Genomic DNA, 18,802 nt, shown 5'->3' with positions numbered 1-18,802 from the left:
AATATGCCTTTGCAACTGTTCATTCTTTCTTTCTTTCTTTCATTCAACAGCAGGTATCTGTAAAGTCACTATTCAACACTTATACAGTATTTATTTCACTACAATGGTACAGATGTTTTAATATGCTGATTATAAATTAATTTGGAACTGAATGCTGCTGACTTTGAAGTCTTTACTTAATTGCTGTAACATAAATATATAAAGCTCTTAATGCAAGTAGAGAAGGACTGAGAGAGAATCTCTCTTGAAAGTCTGTAATGGACTATTAATGGTTATCTAATGATTGGATGTAGGCTGTTAACCAAAACTTTATTACTTCTGATCTGACATGTTCACTTCTGGTGTTATTTATTATAAGTACAATTTACAGTAAAACTTTATTATAATCTCATTCATCATTGCATGAAAAGTGACGTTGTATCATTTTGAAATTACTATAATGTATTTCAGAATAATAGCTTCTGTTGATGCATTCCTGTCAGATCCCTCATATTGAATGCCAGAATTACATGCATGATTCTCTATGAATAAAGAAAAATCAAAGATCAGAAAGGAAATGGTATAACGTGGCTGTTTTCTTTTGTATGATGTCTCCATCAGCATTCTAAGCAAGTAAAACCCCTATTCATTCAACTGAATAAAGGGTGAGGACTTGTATATGAGAATATATTAATAAATGGCATTTATAAACAAGGGTCATAGGCAGTAACAAAATTTTATTGTAATTTTCATGGATTGCTTATGAACTTCCAACATATATTAAAAAAAAAACGAAAACAAAACCACCCGCCCCCAAATAGGATACACCTTACTGGATTTGTCCAGGCTTCATATTTAAAGGGAAGCAGTCATTTTGAAATCTAGTTAGATAAATGAATTCAGAAAGTTTAAGTAGTTTCAATTACTACATCTGCTTCTTAATATTACTGCCAAGATTTGTAATTCTGAAATAATATTTTTACCTTTCAAAATATACTTTCCTCTCCCCTGTTGCAAGTGAATTAAAGCTAATTTTTAAGAGGATCTAAACATGAAGTGTTCAGTGGCATGGGAATTTCTCCTCGAAGAATGGAAAGTAGAGTAGTCGGGTAAATTTTACAAAGTGACATTTTTTAATGATAAAAGTCCACAGAGGATTAGACTGCATGTGCTCTGGGAGTTTGCCATTTATGAGACTGCTTCTGAAATTTTATTGCTTTTAATTTGGTATGCTTTCATGAAAAAATAGCCTCTTTCTTAATACTGTATTTTAGAAAAGCTCATACAAAAGAAATATGTATGTTACTAGAAAATATTATGTGCAAAACAAAATCATAAGAGTAGCATCAGACTTCTAAAATACTAATTGATTTCTTTTCCACAGTGTTTCACATTTTGATTTAAAAAGCAAACCTACAGTAGATCAGTGTAGAAGTATAAAAGTCATATTAGGATAGCTATTATAATGAAAATGTGATGTTTTGTATTGACAGCTGAATTAATAGTTTAAAAGGTTTTAATGATTTTTGGACTCTGTTCTTTTGGGTGTGCACATACACATATATAACTCTCACTAATGCTAGTAGGATTGATGTACATGCATCAAGGAAAGAATACACTCCAGAGATTAATCCTGTAAACACATCTCAAGAATGGGAAAACTTCTCTTTTAAATCCCACACAGCCACAATAGTAGCATGAAAAATGTCCCTGAAAATACTTGGAAGATATGAAAGCAAACCATATTGACTGGATTTTTTGGCTTGAACTGCAGTTGTACAAATACTCTTTAATGTAGACAGAAAATTGATTGATGGGTGACTACTCAGGCCTCCTGTTGTGAAATAAAATAATTATAGAGTCGTCATATGCACATTCATATACCACATAATTTAGTGGAGAATTAATAAGATAGTCTACCTTCTTCTGGATGAAGAGACATAGTAGCTACTTTTCTTTCCTTATCAGTGGAATGGGTTAAAAACTTCAGCAGTTTCAGGATTTATGTAAAGAACCCTTATCAGTTTTCTGATGAGGTTTCTCATATCCAAGGCACCTGTGGCATTTCTTGTCCCAAATTTCCTGTCTATGCATTGTTTCTGTTTCTTAGAGTAGACTTTTGTGATTATGATTTAGGACTCTAAAGAGGAAAGTTTTGTGGTGTTAATTCCAGACATTGCTCAGTTGCTTCATGATTTTATCAAAAAACATGTGACGCAAGGGTTGCCAACTTTCTCACTGCAGAAAACTGAACATCCCTGCCCCACCCCCTTCCCCGCCCTTCCTCGAGGCCCAACCCCCCGCCCCACCACTTCTATGAGGCCCCGTCCCCACTCACTCCATCCTTCCTCCCTCTGTCGCTTGCTGTTCCCTGGCTCATTTTTCAAGGCTGGGGCAGGGATTGGGTTATGGGAGGGGATGAGGGTTCCGGCTGTGAGTGCGAGCTCTGGTGTGGGTCCGGGGATGAGGGTTTTCGGGTGCATGAAGAGGTTTTGGGCTTGTTCGTGGGGCCCAGGAGTTCAGAGTGTGGGAGTTGGCTACACGCTGGGGCAGGGGGTTGGGGTGTTGAATGGGGTGAGGGCTCTGGATGGGGGTACGGGCTCTGGGGTGGGACCAAAGTGAGGGGTTGGGGTGCAGGAGAGGCTCTAGGTGGGACAGAGGGGTTTGGAATGTGGGAGAGGACTCTGGGCTGAGGCAGGGGGTTTGGGATGTGGGCGCCAGGCAGCGCTGACCTCATGCAGCTCCTGTGAAGCAGCACCATGTTCCTTCAGCTCCTAGGCGGATTGCAGCCAGGGGGCTCAGTGTGCTGCCCCCACCCACAGGCGCTGCCCCCACAGCTCCCATTGGCTGTGTTTCCCGGCCAATGGGAGCTGTGGAGCATGGGCAGGGGCAGTGTGTGAAGCCTCCCTGATTGCCCATCCTCCTAGAAGCCGGACCTGCCAGCCGCTTCCTGGGAGCCATGTGGAGCCAGGTAGGGAGCCAGCCAGAACCTGCTGCTCCGCTAACCTGTCTTTTAACGGCCTGGTCAGCAATGCTGACCGGAGCCTCCAGGGTCCCTTTTCGATTGAGTGTTTCGGTCGAAAACCAGACACCTGACAACCCTATATTAATCTAAGTCTGCGGCTTAGTGAACTCGTTTCCCTCTCCCCTTTCCGGTTTTCAGTTTATAAAATAAAAGCTTCTTTAGAATGTTGATAACAAGTATAAGATCATTTGGATTATGTGGTTGCCATTTTCGAAACATAGATATGGTGCTTTGCTGAGACTTACCTGAGTTTGTTCAAGAAACAAACAACCCCCAGAAAGCTTCAGCCAGGCTTTGCATTTGTATGTGCTCAACAGACACATCTCCCCATCTCCTTCGACACCACCCCAAGGAAATAGCCTCTACTTGAAGTGACTGGAGCTTTGTTGACATTAGAGACGATAAATCACTCATATTCAGGAAGTAAAATAATGGATCATATGCCATTCTGAAGGAAAAAATGTTTGTACAACATGTCCTTTTCTCTTTCTGCCAACAGATAGATTTTGAAAGGCTGTTTCCTTGCTTATTGATATGAGTGGTTGGAAAATCAACTTAGGTTTGCCTAAATTTCTCTGTTGTAATCATTAGCACAGTGAATGGAAATGCCAATGTAGAATCTGTTAGTAAACTATGGAATCATACTGAAAAATTGAATTTTAGGTGCTCTCAGTTCTTAAGTATGCAGAGTTTTAAATTTTTACATGTAAATTATTCAAGAGTTTGGAACTATGAATCCTGTCCCTAAACTATACAGAGATTAAAAAAAAAAGTATTATTTTCTCTGCCCTAGAATGGCCTTTTATAGATAGATGCCTATCACAATAGGAAAGACTATTCTTTAACAAGCTTTTATGTCTAGGTAGAGCTGTGTGGAAAATATTTGTTATCACATGCTTGTTTTTTGCTGGTTCCACTTTCTGGTATTTTCCAGGGTGTCTTTTGTTTTGTTTATTATTTTTTGCAGTACAAAAAGTAGTTTTCACTCTAGAAATAGCATTTCCTGACTACAAATAGTGGAAAAATATGCAAGGCCTCAGTTCAAAAAGAAAGCTGGGAAGAGCAATGTGATACCTCCCGGAGAAGTTTTTATGTGTGTGTATTTTCTTTGGGTAAAAAATCTCTTGTAGTTAAATCTCTGGCAGGATAAACATTATTTTCAGAATTTTATCATTTTTTCTGGGGTTTACCCAACAAATGGTGTCCTGGTCCAGGATTATAGTAATACAAATAGTAATTTAAGGTCCGATCCTGCAAATGCTTGTGCAATTTTTGCATATGGTTAGTCCGCTTGTAGTCAAGTTCATACATGTCAAGCACATGTGTATATATATTTGCAGGATCTGGGCCTCATTAAGTATCAAATGAAATATAGCTGGATACTAATAGAGCAGCTGTGTTATCTATTGATTAGAAGGCAGAGCTGGAAGGCCACAGATTCCCACTGAAATATCTACATATTACCCTGTGAGCTCTAAACCAATCCTCTGATTAAAGACTGGACGCCTGAAAGTATGGATTAGAGATAATAAAATCTCACGCAGAACCCTACTCTCATCCATCTTCCACCATAGGTGGGATACACCACTTTGCCCTGTTCACCTTTTCTAAATTGGTCAGAGACACAGAAGTCCAGATACAGAAAAAGTTGCTCTGCAGCTTGTATCTTCCTGGAACATACTAGTTACAGACCCACTCACAACTATAAAATGGAAGCCTCTGGTATCTGGTGTGGCAAGAGGTTGGGTGCGAGTTATATCACTCTACAACAAAATACTGTATTGCTGTATTTTGAATAATCAACAAAGCGCTTAATTTATTTTGTGTGGCAGCTAGCAGTATTCTCATATCAGAAAGGAGAGGATAAATGGGTATAATTTTTTACTGTTTTGGGGACCATAACTGGGAAATCCAAACAATCTAACATAAAGATTTTTTTTTTTAGGGCTCTCAAGAGATTAAAAAAATTAATCGCAATTAATCGTGTGATTAATCACGCTTTTAAACAATAATTGAATACCATTTATTTAAATATTTTTGGATGTTTTCTATATTTTCAAATATATTGATTTCAATTACAACACTGAATACAAAGTGTTTATATTTATTTTTGATTGCAAATATTTGCACTGTAAAAACCAAAAGAAACAGTATTTTTCAATTCACCTAATAGAAGTACTGTAGTGCAGTCTCTTTATCTTGAAAGTTGAACTTACAAATGTAGATTTATGTACAAAAAAAAACTGCATTCAAAAATAAAACGATGTAAAACTTTAGAGCCTACGAGTCTACTCAGTCCTACTTCTTGTTCAGCCAATCTCTCAGACAGACAAGTTTGTTTACATTTGAGGAGATAATGCTGCCCACTTCTTTACAATGTAACCTGAAAGTGAGAACAGGCATTTGCATGGCACTGTTATAGCCAGCGTTGCAAGATATTTATGTGCCACATATGCCAAACATTCATATGTCCCTTCATGCTTCAATCACCATTCCAGAAGACATGTGTCCATGCTGATGATGGGTTCTGCTCGATAATAATCCAGAGCTGAGCAGACAGACACATGTTCCTTTTCATCATCTGAGTCAGATGCCACCAGCAGAAGGTTGGTTTTCTTTTTTGGTGGTTCGGATTCTGTAGTTTCTGCATCTAAGTGTTGCTCTTTTAAGACTTCTGAAAGCATGCTCCACATCTTGTCCCTCTCAGATTTTGGAAGTCACTTCAGATTCTTAAACCTTGGGTTGAGTGATGTAGCTAACTTTAGAAATCTCCCATTGGTACCTTCTTTGCGTTTTGTCAAATCTGTAGTGAAAGTGTTCTTTAAACGAACAACATGTGCTGGGTCATCATCTGAGACTACTATAACATGAAATATATGGCAGAATGAGGGTAAAACAGAGCAGAAGATATACAATTCACCCTCAGGGAATTGAGTCACAATTTAACTAACATGTTAATTTTTTAACGAGCATCATCAGCATGAAAGCATGTCCTCTGGAATGGTGGCTGAAGCATGAAGGGACATGAATGTTTGACATACATGGCACATAAACACCTTGCAATGCCGGCTACAAAAGTGCCATGTGAATGCCTGTTCTCACTTTCTGGTGGCATTGTAAATAAGAAGCGGGCAGCATTATCTCCCGTAAATGTAAACAAACTTGTTTGTTTTAGTGATTGGCTGAACAAGAAGTAGGCCTGAGTGGACTGCAGGCACTAAAGTCTTACATTGTTTTGTTTTTGAGTGCAGATATAACATAAAAAACCCCTCTACATTTGTAAGTTGTACTTTCATGATAAAGAAATTTCACTACATGTGCTGGGTGAGGTGAATTGAAAAATACTTTTGTTTATAATTTTTATAGTGCAAATATTTGTAATAAAAATAAATATAATGTGAGCATTGTACACTTTGTACTCTGTGTTTTAATTGAAATCAATATATTTGAAAATGTAGAATAGCATCCAAAATATTTAATAAATTTCCATTGGTATTTTATTGTTTAACAGTGCGATTAAAACTGCGATTAATTGCAATTAATTTTTTTGAGTTAATCGCGATTAATCGACAGCCCTATTTTTTTAAAACAATGATGTTCTAATTTCCTGATTAACAATCATCTGTTTTATCATTAAATCTGAGTTCCTGACTTTTAAGCTTTTTTAATAACTACAGTACACTATTTGACTAGTGTTGTTTTAAATTAAAATGTATGGTACCTACAACCTGCTCCAAATATGCTACGCACTTTGTAGACACATAACAAGACATTTCCCTTCCAGAGAGTTTACAATCTGAATAGATAACACACAAACACAAGGGGAGGAGAGGAAATAGAAAGAGATCTCTGATCAAAAGTTGCAACACATCAGTTCAGCTCCTTGTTCCCCACCTTTGACCCACTAATGTGTGCTCAACATTGTTTCCACATTTCCATTAGACCTTTATTTACTCAATCAACAGACTTTGTACTGCCATAAAAATAGTTTCCAATGGTGAAGAATCTAATATATGTACCATTGTGTCTGTAACTAGTTTACAGGAATACTCAGAATATATTATTTTTTCTTTAGAGGAAATAAATGTATCATGGTAATTTTTTCCCCCAGAAGTAGTATTCATTTTTATTTGAAACCCCTCCTCCCTTTTCTTCCCTCCCCCTTCTTCCCCCCCAGTTTCTAAACTGGGATATTTTTTTACCAAATATTTTTGCTACAGTGTTATGATAAACATGAGATAAAGTCAATTATAATTGATATTGTAACTGTAACTTTAACACCATTTAGTAGCACAAAGCACTTGCAGATAATTTAAAAAAAAAATCCGTATATTGTGAATCAGTATGGATTATTGGTTTTTAATGGTTATTAAAGGTAACTGTTCCTGAAGTTTCTGAAGCTTCTTTAAAAACAATGGGTCTTTAAAGTCAGAGAAGCTAAGATATGAGGGAGTAAATCCTCATTTAAACAAAAATAACTGTAATGTTGTAAGAACTCTGGTGAAAATTTGTGAAAGGCATATTTAAGTCTGCAATATCTAAAACAGTTCTATAGTACAAATGAATTTTACTTTAGATTTTCAGTGCTACCTGATAGTACACCTCTACCCCGATATAACGCTGTCCTCGGGAGCCAAAAAATCTTACCATGTTACAGGTGAAACTGCGTTATATCCAAATTCGTGTTATATTGGGTCGCGTTATGTCGGAGTAGAGGTGTAGTATGTATGTAACCCACACAATGATGAGTTGTGTTAGAACATTTTTAGTCAGTCTGAACAAACTATATGATACATGTGACCTAAACTGGAATAAGCAGAGAGGGCTAGGTTGTGGAGCCCTTACTCATGTGAGTAAAAGCTCACCAATGTGAGTTTTCTCAATGATTTTGAATAATCTATCCCAGAGTTGGTTAAGCAACTTAATTATACTGCAAAGGGTTAAATATTACAACCATTTCAGTTCAATACAGCACCTGGCAACAATCTTCATATACTCTAGGCAAATTGACCAGCTGTCCACTTGAGAGAGCTTTTTATCTGCAGCGTGGACAATATTGTTCATATATTTATATTTAAAATTTCCTTCTTTGTATTTGTTTTGACCGTAAACAAAGCAATACAGTGTAGTTATTTATCTTTAGCAACCTAGCTGCAAACGCAAACTTGTTGTCATTGGTGCTGCCATTGCTAAACTGAAAAGAAACCCATGCACAGTTGTCTTTTCTTTGATCTTTTCAGTTAACTCGTTATTACTTAGTCATAGTATTTTCATATTCTTTTAGCTGTAGGTTCTGTGTCATGTTGGTCACACACAAAGCACGTTGTTTTTAAGTATTAAGGCATAGTTTAGAATAAAGAGGTATATGAGAAAGGAGAGGATTTAGTAACAATTATTGAATGTAAAGTTTATTCCTTTGGGCTGGTCTAAACATGAAGTTGCCCATGTTTAACTCAACCGATTTAAACTGATGCAACTTTGTGTGTAGATGCTGTTTTATTGGTTTAAACCTTGCTTTCTAAAACGGATACAAGCCTGATGCAAGGCATACTGTGATAAGCCAGATTTAAACCAATATGTATCCACTAAGGGATTTATGCTGGTTTAACAAAATTGATTTTTAAACCATTTTAAGTTAAATGGGTGCAATTTCTGTATACAGACTAGCCCTCAGTCTGTTCCTTTATTAATGCTAAAAGTAAGTAGCTTTTTAAGCATAAAAAGGGAACGAGAACGGTTCAAAACATAGACTACAGAATAATATAAGTAACAGACTATAATTACTGCATAATGCTTTCCAACTTGTTAACAAAGGCCACCATATTCTGACAGTATGAGTTGCAGTTGGAACAGCAGGGAGCCCTCATCAGCCTTCTCCTTCAGTGCAAACTGTTGTTGAAGGGGGTGAACCTTCTGAGAAAGCCAGGTACAACCTGCAATACAAAATTAAAGTTTAACTTTAAAGCTAAATTGAAAACTGAATTACTGAAATGCACAACCTTTACTCCAGCCTCACACTTCTTCATGGACAAATAACTCTATAGACTTGATCAGTATACACACACCTATAGTTGGATTTATATTTGTGTAGTTGAGGTTTTACATTTGAATGTGATTTAGAGGAATTGGGTTGTGTGCTTTTGTAGTTAATTATATGTTTGAAGTGCAAGGGAGTTGTGGGAAAGAGGAGTCTGGGCATGTCTACACACACAAGTTATACTGGTTTATCTTAAATTAGTGTAGTAAAACTGGTGCATTTTTTGTGTGCAGACTCATTGAATTTAAAACTGCTTCTGTCAGTTTATCTTGTGCCTGCAAATTCACCAGTGGAAGATAAACAGATATAAGTCAGAGTTAAAACTGATATAAGAGTCAGGTTTCAGAGTGGTAGCTGTGTTAGTCTTTGCTGATATAAGAGTGTCCACATGCAAACGTGTACTGGTTTAAATTTGTATAAAATCACACTTTTAATCCTGTACAACTAATCCAGGTAAAAGAAAGCAATAATATGGGTAATATGATGTTATGGCATGTAAATAAAGATTCTCTTAACTGATGAGAAATAAACGAAATCAACCTCAACTCTAAGTTAGGCAAGTTTTTTGTGTGGGAATATACAATATGCTAAGGCATTGAAATTAACCCTATATACACTGTACCTTATAAATGCTGCATGCTATATTTATGCAATATGGCCAAGTTGTGGTTGTTGTGGGATTCACAACTATGAATGTCCTTACTTCTGTGCTTGTAAAACCTCAAGAAAAACATTGTAGTACCATTTCTTTTGCATTTATAACTACTAGTTGGTCATGATTTTGTTGATTGATTGTGTTGCCTTTGTTTTGCTACATATATTTTATCATTTTGACCCATGATTCAATAAAGCTTTTACTGAAATAATTACTTGCTCGCGTCTACATTTTCCTAATATATAGTCTTTTGGGGGGTGGGGGTGGCGAGATGGGTATAATGGTATTGGACTTTGTAAGAGCTTTTAGTCCCTGCATAAATTCCTTAAATTATGCATTCAGACTGGCTGGTAAACTTAAACAGAGAATTAAAATTTCTCTGCTGTTTTTCAGACTGTGGATGAAATAAAAATACCCAAAGAATACCAAGAGCTAGGACTTGTAAACAGAAGGAACTCTAAATAAATAAATAAACAAATAGAAAGGTTGACATTTTTATATTTGAAGAGGAAAAGACTGATGTTTTGAACTTCATTGTATATTTTGCTCTTAGGATTTGTTAGCTGAAACAAATATAGCTTCTAACAGTGATTCACCTTCACTGTAGTTGTCAAACCCATTGTGTGTTTGAAAGGTTAACCTTTAACATTTTTTCCCATTGTTGTTTTTCATCTTTAATTCCTAACTTCATAAAGACGACGCATAATGAAGTTTTGTATCTGAAGCAGCCCAAGTTAGGAGTTAGTACTATGATGAGCCCTTAATTGCCATGTAAGAAATTTAACAGTGTGTAACAGACACGAACACTTTTATAACATCATTTGAATAGTGCAGTGTCTCCTGTACAATAGGTAGACTTTTGCTTTTTCTCCCTCTTGACTGACACATTTTTATCTTAACAATCCTTCATTCCCTTTCCTATTTAATTCTTTTCAGTAGCGTAGAAATCTCTACAAATGTAAACTTTTAAGCTGACTTGATCTCTGGTACATTGTCTGAACAGTAAGATTCTACACAAATTAAATGAAGGAAGTAATTACCATAGTAGTACCGTGTCATCAGCTCTACCTGCTGCTATCAAGGTACCCCATGTGCGCTCAGTGGCAGCTTGGCTCTGTTATATTAGCTAGACCCCGTGAAAGGGTTGTAGTCTTAACATTGGCATATGTGGCATTGTGTGTGTTAGAGTGCCAGTGTCAGAACTGCGACACCTGCAGGTTCAGGTTCTTTGGGAGAAATTTGCTTTTAATTGCTTAATTTTTGTCATTTGTAAGTAGGGGTGGGTGATTTACCTCTGTAACCTCACCAAAAAGGGTCTCTGGGGGGGGGGGGTGATGGCTGTAGGGAGTGATCTGTTTTCTCTCACTTCCCTGCATATGCAGCCCACCCAATAGAGCAGACAGGTGGGTAGGTGGGGGGACTGGGATTCAACGGAGCTAGAGTCACTTCAGGGAGTATTCTCCCCTGACATTATGAGACGAGCCATTAGGGAGCCAGAAGGGGATGAGGAGCAGATATAGTAGGATAGTAATCTTGAATTTGGAGAGGGTCATGATTCTACAATGAAAGAACACGCAGGCTTAAATGTTTAGCATTAGTACTACATGGGTTGTTTGTAAAATATCTGTGCTCCTTAGAAGAATAGATAAGATGGCCTCAGTATTTCCTTTAATTAACTATAGTGAACACCTGGGGAACCCTGCCAATACAGAGGCAGTGTTGATGAGTATTCCCAGGCAAGTTTTATAGCAGTAACTCAGGATTAGAGCGCTGCTTTGTACTATTTTTAATCCCACAACCATCCTGCAATACCTACTCCCAGTGGGATTTACCATGTGTCAAGCTGGTTCCAAAGTATTTTAGATTTGTATCGTTCAAAATATGGAGCAAACTGACAAAATTCTTCATAAAGGCCTCTGCTTTTAAAGATTAAAAGATTAAAAACTTTTATAAGATGTGTGCCCTTTTAGTTAGTGTTATATCAGTACTTATTATTGTTTTAATAAAACTAATTATTTTGATATTTAAAATTATGCCCTTTTTTCTTCTGTTCTATTAGAGCAGGGGTCGGCAACCTTTGGCATGTGGCCCATCAGGGTAATCCGCTGGCGGGCTGCAAGACATTTTGTTTAAGTTGACAGTCCGCAGGCACGGCCCCCCGCAGTTCCCAGTGGCCGCAGTTCACTGTTCCTGGCCAACGGGAGCTGTGGGAAGCGGCGGCCAGCACGTCCTGCAGCTCCCATTGGCTGGGAACGGCGAACCGTAGCCACTGGGAGCTGCGGGGGTCAACATCAGAAAAATGTCTTGCGGCCCGCCAGCGGATTACCCTGAATGGGCCGTGTGCTGAAGATTGCCAACCCCTGTATTAGAGGGATACTGTCAGCAGAGCTGAAGCTGAACAGTAGCGACAGTGGGCAGCAGTGTGCACAAAGAGGAAAAGAAGGGGAAGGGAGGTGAAAGAGGAGTGGTAGTGTTGCTCTTGTGGCCATCTGAAAAACTCCTCAGGACAAATAGAGGAACAGAAAACATCTTTTTTAAAGGAATTAAATAACACATATAACAGTCGCTCTAAACTTTTTTACTGGTGACCCCTTTCACACATCAAGCCTCTGAGTGCGACCCCACCCCCCCGTATATTAAAAACCCTTTTTAATATATTTAACACTATTATAAATGCTGGAGGCAAAATGGGGTTTGGGGTGGAGATTGACAGCTCGTGACCCCCCCATGTAATAACCTCGTGACCCTCCTGAGGGATCCCAACCCCCAGTTTGAGAACCCCTGACATACAATATTTAAAAGCTTTCATCCCTAGTTATTAGAATGCATAAAATGGCAACCTGTTTTACAACAATTGATGAAGAACTTTCTTTAGACTATCCAGGCAGGTTGCCTAGAGGGTTTTAAAAAAAAAAGTGAATGTCCACAACTGTATTACATAGCAAAGCTAATTTCATCCTGTCTTCTATCCTTGTGCAGAAGAAGTTGAAGAAGAGTCTGAAACTACGAATGAGGCTGATTTGACTGATAAACAGAAACATCAGTTGAAACACAGAGAGCTCTTTCTTTCTCGCCAGTATGAGTCTCTTCCTGCAACACATATCAGGTAAGAAACTTTAAGAAAGCTTATTTTTTTGGTGGTTGCAATGGGTTGCCCACTCTACTCCACCCAGCGCAGCCGCAGCCAGTTTGGAGCTCTAGACTTATATGGCCGGGATTACAACCCTGAGCTGTTTGTGAGAGGACACAGACATTTCAAAAGAAATTTACTCCAACCTGTTTGTTACTAAACCTAAAAGACGCAGTAGGTGGATTTGGCTAAATGTTGCAAGAGCATTTTTGCCATCATATCCTTAGAGATCTTTTATATTTAAACAACCTTAAAACTTGTAACTTGGGGTTTTAATTTGACATGTTATCATGCTTCTACCCGTACCTCCCTTCATTTTTAAATTGCTCCGACACTACTGCTGAGTAAAGCAGAAAAGAGTTGTAGTTGATTTCATACTGGAAAATGCTATGAGCATAGGTGCTCCCCCGCTGATGAAGGGAGCTCTTTGTGTTTGTTGGGAGAGAGGATCTAAAAACTAGAAGAGATGCAGTGATAAAGAGACAACGAGCAAAGGCAAATGGAAGAGAGGGGTACAACTGTAGGCTGGTAATGCAAGGGAATTTTAGCTCTCACAGTACATCCAGCCCAGTCTATCGCTTGAGAAGTCATCAGTAGCTGGAAGCTCATCCTCACTGGTCAAAGAAAGTACTTTCCATTGCTTAAGAGAGGGTGTTTGTGGCCTAGTGGATAGGACAGAGGACTGGCAGTTGAGTAGAACAAAAATCTTTCCCAGCTCTGTCACATACTCACTGTACGATTTGATTAAGTCACTTAACCTCTGTACCTCAGTTTCTACATCTATGCGTTGTTTACACAGGAAGTTACACAGCACAGCAAGCTAGTAAAAGTACCTTTGTGCATTATAGCTTCATACACTGTAAAGTGGACTAAGATAAACCACCAATGGCACTTTTAGTGCACGGTAAGCGTGTCCACACATGGAGTTACTGTGGAGTAGGTAGTGCGCTGTAAATTCACACCTAACTTGCTGCTCCACAACTCCCCCTGTAGACAAGCCCTATAAAATGGAGGTGATAATGCTTACTCAACTTTTCATCTAACTTTGAAATCTGTACATTAAAGTCACTCTTAAGTATTATTTATTACAAGAGACCTCCTGCTCTAGTAGAACAATGACCTTTGTTCACCTGCTGCAGTGCAAAGATTGCTATAACATGAGGCGTAAGTAGAGTAGAACCTCACTAGCACACACTTCACTAGTCACCCCGTAAAAATACTACAGTATGCTGTAGCAATTACACAATATAGCACACACGTGCATAAAATGGTGAGTGCACTCTCATCTTACCAAACCTTAATTACTTTTAGCAGATACCTTCCTGAACAATTGCGTGTGCTGTAATGAATTTTCAAAATGAAACTACATTTGTCCAAATAAATGGACATAGTATTGCATTATCCTTGCTTTGAATTGTGTTTGTTAATTTACACAGTTCAAATTCCCAAGAGGGAAAAAAATTGGTGGGGAAGTAGAAGACCCCTCTTCTTTGTCTCCCTCCCACCCCAGTAGCACTCAAACAAAGAGCCAGAGTCTCAGGTAGTAAAAATTGTCCTAGCTCCATTGAATGGAGGTATGCTGATTTAAACCACAAGAGGTTCTGGCCCTTCAAATGGGAGAGACATGTAGTACTGATGGGAGAGGAGAAATGATGCAATGAAATAAAGGTGGTAAATTCAGACAGAAGTTGGCAGGGGTAAGAAGATGAGCCCTACCCCCTTTGGAAGAAGAAAGAGGAGAAAGTTAGAAGTGAGTAACTTAATTTTATTGGTGGACTTGCCTTTCTGGGTTGCTTTAGGTTCCCAGTCCTAATGCAGAGCTTGAAAATTTCCCAACACCTTCTCCCATGATGAAAACTGTCTGTGTTACTTTTCTTCCTTTAAATTATGAGCATAGCATTTCACAATGTTGAGCATGTACTAACTTTAATTGATTTACATTGGAAAAACAACTTTCTAGTTAAAAACTTTTAAATAATGTAAATGACTACACTTCTCTTGCTTTTGTTACACCCTTTTACCCTGCTTAGCTTCACTCTGTTTTGTTCCTTCATGGTGTAACATTTTTATTCTTAAATCACTGAAATGTGCTTTCTGCCTTAACTCTATTTTAACATTTTTTTTTTGTTTTGGAATATAAATTATGTTTAATTTTCTTGAAATGTAAATTTGGGGAATGCTCTTGGAAGATTACAGACTTCGGGCCTGATTCTCATTTGCACTAAGCTCCTTTTATGCCCTGGTGGTAGCCTTAAAGTGGGTGTAACTTGAAGACTTTTGTCAGTTTGAAGTTAATGGAGTTACAGCAGTATAAAACTATTGTAAGTGAAAGGAGGCCTGCAGAGTTCAAAACTTGGATTTTTTATTATCTCTATATTTGTCTGATTACAGATTAATTCAGACCATTTTTCTAAAGCAAAATAAAATAAATGATAACTGATCCCCCCATTTTAATTTTTTTTAAAAGTTAGAACGGTTCAGTCATATAGACATGGCAGACCCAAAAAGCCATGTTTTACAAAGGGCTAGCCGTTTAGTTGGGGCATGTCTCCACTGCAGTTAGACATCCAAGGCTGGCCCATGCCAGCTGGCCCAGGATAAGGGGCTATTTAATTGTGGTGTAGATGTTTGGGCTCAGGCTGCAGCCTGAAATCTGGGATCCTCCCACCTCTCAGTCCTAGAGCCCAGGTTCCAGCGTGAGCTCAAATGTCTATATTGCAGGTAAACATGCATGGGCCAGCCGCAAGTGTCTAATTGCAGTGGCTGGCCCACTTACATACCATTAGTTACATTAAAGAAGACATACTGAGGGCTAACTTGGCCCTCCTTTTCTCACTGCAGTTCTAAACTCTAGTTTGATTTTGGTATTTATATAAATCCAAGAATGTTGAAGGGGAGGGGTAAATCATGTCTAATTGCATGTTGGTTAATTTGACCAGATAACCGTAACAAGTTATTTATTTGTCAAGCACTAGGCACACAGTATAAAAATAATGTCTAAATTTCTAACCCTTTTCTAACAGGGCTGTTTTTAAGATACCAACTTTATGCCGTATGATTATGTCTTTTTCCCATGTGAAATGTTTTGCCTCAAATTAATTTTCATAGAATCATAGAATCATAGAATATCAGAGTTGGAAGGGACCTCAAGAGGTCATCTAGTCCAACCCCCTGCTCAAACCAGGACCAATTCCCAGCTAAATTTTACTGTAAACTGAAAAGAGAATTGATTCTGTTTAAAACTATTATATGTCTGAGAGTTTAATATGGTAAACTATAGTAGTTATATTACATTAGGTTTCTTTATTAACTTATAGGAAGCTTAATACCACAGCATCTGTAGTTTTCTTTACCATAATTTGGTCTGGTCAACCATGACATTTAAATTGGTCTTTCTGCTGGAATTGCTACCTAAGCACACATACTAGAAAATAATGTGTGTGTGTGCAGTGACCAGTAAAATATGATGGCTACAATGTTTATTGAATAAACGGAGTGTACTCTTCTGTTTTGTTCCTTCATGTGGTGTTTCTAACTTTCATTTCTTTATTTTATGTGATTATTCCTGTAACTTGTATGAAAAGGTTCAAATGGTTGACTATGTTTGCAGGTTAATTAACTATTTCGTATGATGCACAGGATTTACTTGCCTCTTGCTTGAAAATTTTTTTAATTTTTTTTTTTTTTTTTATGGTCCCAAGAGTTAAGAGGAAATTGGGGAAGCCTGTATATGCTTAGGCTGTCTCAGGGGATTGAATTAATCTCTGAAACCATTTATAATTGCTCTCCAAACCTAAGTACTTACAAATATTCCTTCACAACTATTTGAAGGAACATTGTTATTGTTATTAACTTATTCAGCAGTATGTTTAATACCTTTTTCATGGTCTTTGTTTGATTTGTACCTGCTAATAAATGTTCTGTTTCAGTTATAATTTCTTGCTGAAATGTTTGTTTGGCTTTTGTGTACCTCGTCTCCTCAGAAGTCCCGGTTAAAATAAGGTTAGCATCTCTCAGGCTGCCCGGTACAACAAAAACAAAAAAATATCTTATAAGATGTAATGCAACAAGAGTTGTGTGGAGCCAAACAGGCTGCATATGGTTTGGGAATAGAAAAAATGTTTTAAAACCAATGGGTGTTTGTGAGAACAAGATTTCAAACAAGCAGGCTTGCTGATCTAAATTTAATTAATGTTAAATATCTTTTATTGGAAAATGTTAGTTAATTGACTGATAAATACAATTGTGTGTTTTTGTGTGGAGAAATCAATTTGGACAGAAGGGTAATAATGATAATTCTCTTAATCACAGCTACATGAGACACAATTACCATGACAGTATCAGAAAGAAATCTGACCAGTTCTTTACTGATCAATATTCTTCTAGGTCAGTTCAGTGGTAGTTTTTATCTTTCTCCCACCCAGGCCCAAAACCAGTTGCTGTTTCTTGCTATGATCCACAAGGCAGAATTTCATAGATTTTTAAGGCCACAAGGGACCATTTTGATTATGTTGTCCCATCTGTTACCTAACAGGCCACAGAATTTCATGCAGCAGTTCTTGGATCAGTCCCAGCAACTTGTGATTGATTGAGAGTCAGATCTTTTAGTGAGATATCCAGTCTTGATTTAAAGACTCTGAGGAATGGTGAACCACATCCTTTGATAACCTGTTCCAGTGCAGTCTCTTGTCACAGCAATAAACTAATTTTTTTTTCTGGATTTTGGGGATCTTAGTAAGGGAATGCTTGGGTATTCCTGTCCCCAGCTCACATTGTGCGCTGGCCTGGGGGAGAGAGATTGTTTCAAGATGCTGCAGAATTGGCTGAGCACTGTGTTAGAGCTCTGAAATCAACATAGCTGCCAAGTATTAGGCAGCTCCACGTGTAACCTTTTATGCAAATTATTTAATGAACAAGTCTGCATATTTGCCAATAATTAACATATAACTAAATTTCATGTTAAATTTTTTTCATTGCATTAGTGCTGGTTAAAGGCATTAGAAAATTAATTATTAATGTAATTGCAGTTGTGTCCCATTTTGCATGTGCATTATGATAACGTCTCTAATTATGTGATCACATACAATTTTTCTCATTTATGTGATCTACAGAATTTGAACCCAGGCTCTTCAAACTCACAGCACAGACCTCTTACACTTGAGCTGAAGAATCAGCTGATAGCAGAAGACTGTGTTCTATATGGACCAGCCCTTTAGACAGGGTGCATACTTTGTCAGAAGGGTGAAACAACTATTTGTGAGACAGCAATGAAACCTTGAGTACCAGGGTTCTTGGTTTCTATTCCTGATGGTAGTTGTTAGAGAAAAGGTTACAGATAGGATTTTTAAGCACATAGATATTCTACCTTCATTCTGAAAGATAATGTCGATGAGATGTAACTCTGTCATATCAGAGGCTCTGTCATATTATTCAGCTCTGTCTGAAGTGATATTGTGCAACTTCTCAGGTATCTTATTTGTGAATGGGTAGGCGTATGAGCCCTTGATCAATAGAGCTTTGAGCTTCACAGAAATAGCAGCAGCACTCAGGGAAAGAAAGCAGACAAGAACTCTTAGTTCCCAACTTGGTGTGCCATCACCAGACCAAAGGGTATTTTGAGGAGGAGAATCTCTCCACCCTTTCTCCTCCCCCCCCCCCCCAATGTATGTGAGTTTTATCCAAGATTCAGGCAGTCATGGCAGTGTTGCCAAATGGGTGAATGTCACATTAGGTCTATGACACTTGGCAAGTCTGTGTCAGGCAATTACCTTCAGAGCAATTGGGAGCAGCGCATGATGTAAAAGGAGGAATCACAGAGGGATGATGCATGATAAGAGCAGTGGTAGGTGGTTGAGGAGGGAGTAACCTAATTGTTCCTGTAAGATACTAGTGGCTGTAAATTGTACTGATCTTTGTTTGTCTTGCTCACTGGGGTATGCACAAGCAGCTACTCTTTAAATGAGTATAGGCGCTAGT

The 18,802-nt window shown here is 38.0% G+C and overlaps 1 protein-coding gene across 2 annotated transcripts in view; it reads left to right on the top strand.

The window, feature by feature from the left end:
* MTA3 (metastasis associated 1 family member 3) overlaps positions 1–18,802 on the top strand; it is a 178,404-nt gene that overhangs the window by 24,706 nt on the left and 134,896 nt on the right. For both annotated transcript variants that reach the window (XM_034764471.1, XM_034764470.1), the window contains exon 4: positions 12,676–12,802. In XM_034764471.1, the coding sequence (XP_034620362.1) occupies positions 12,676–12,802 (127 nt within the window). The remainder of the gene's footprint in view (positions 1–12,675; positions 12,803–18,802) is intronic.

The sequence above is a fragment of the Trachemys scripta genome, chromosome 3 (assembly GCF_013100865.1).
Source record: "Trachemys scripta elegans isolate TJP31775 chromosome 3, CAS_Tse_1.0, whole genome shotgun sequence".
In the NCBI taxonomy this organism is placed as follows: domain Eukaryota; kingdom Metazoa; phylum Chordata; order Testudines; family Emydidae; genus Trachemys; species Trachemys scripta.
The sequence above is the reverse complement of the archived record's forward strand: the minus strand, read 5'-3'. Positions and strand labels throughout refer to the sequence as shown.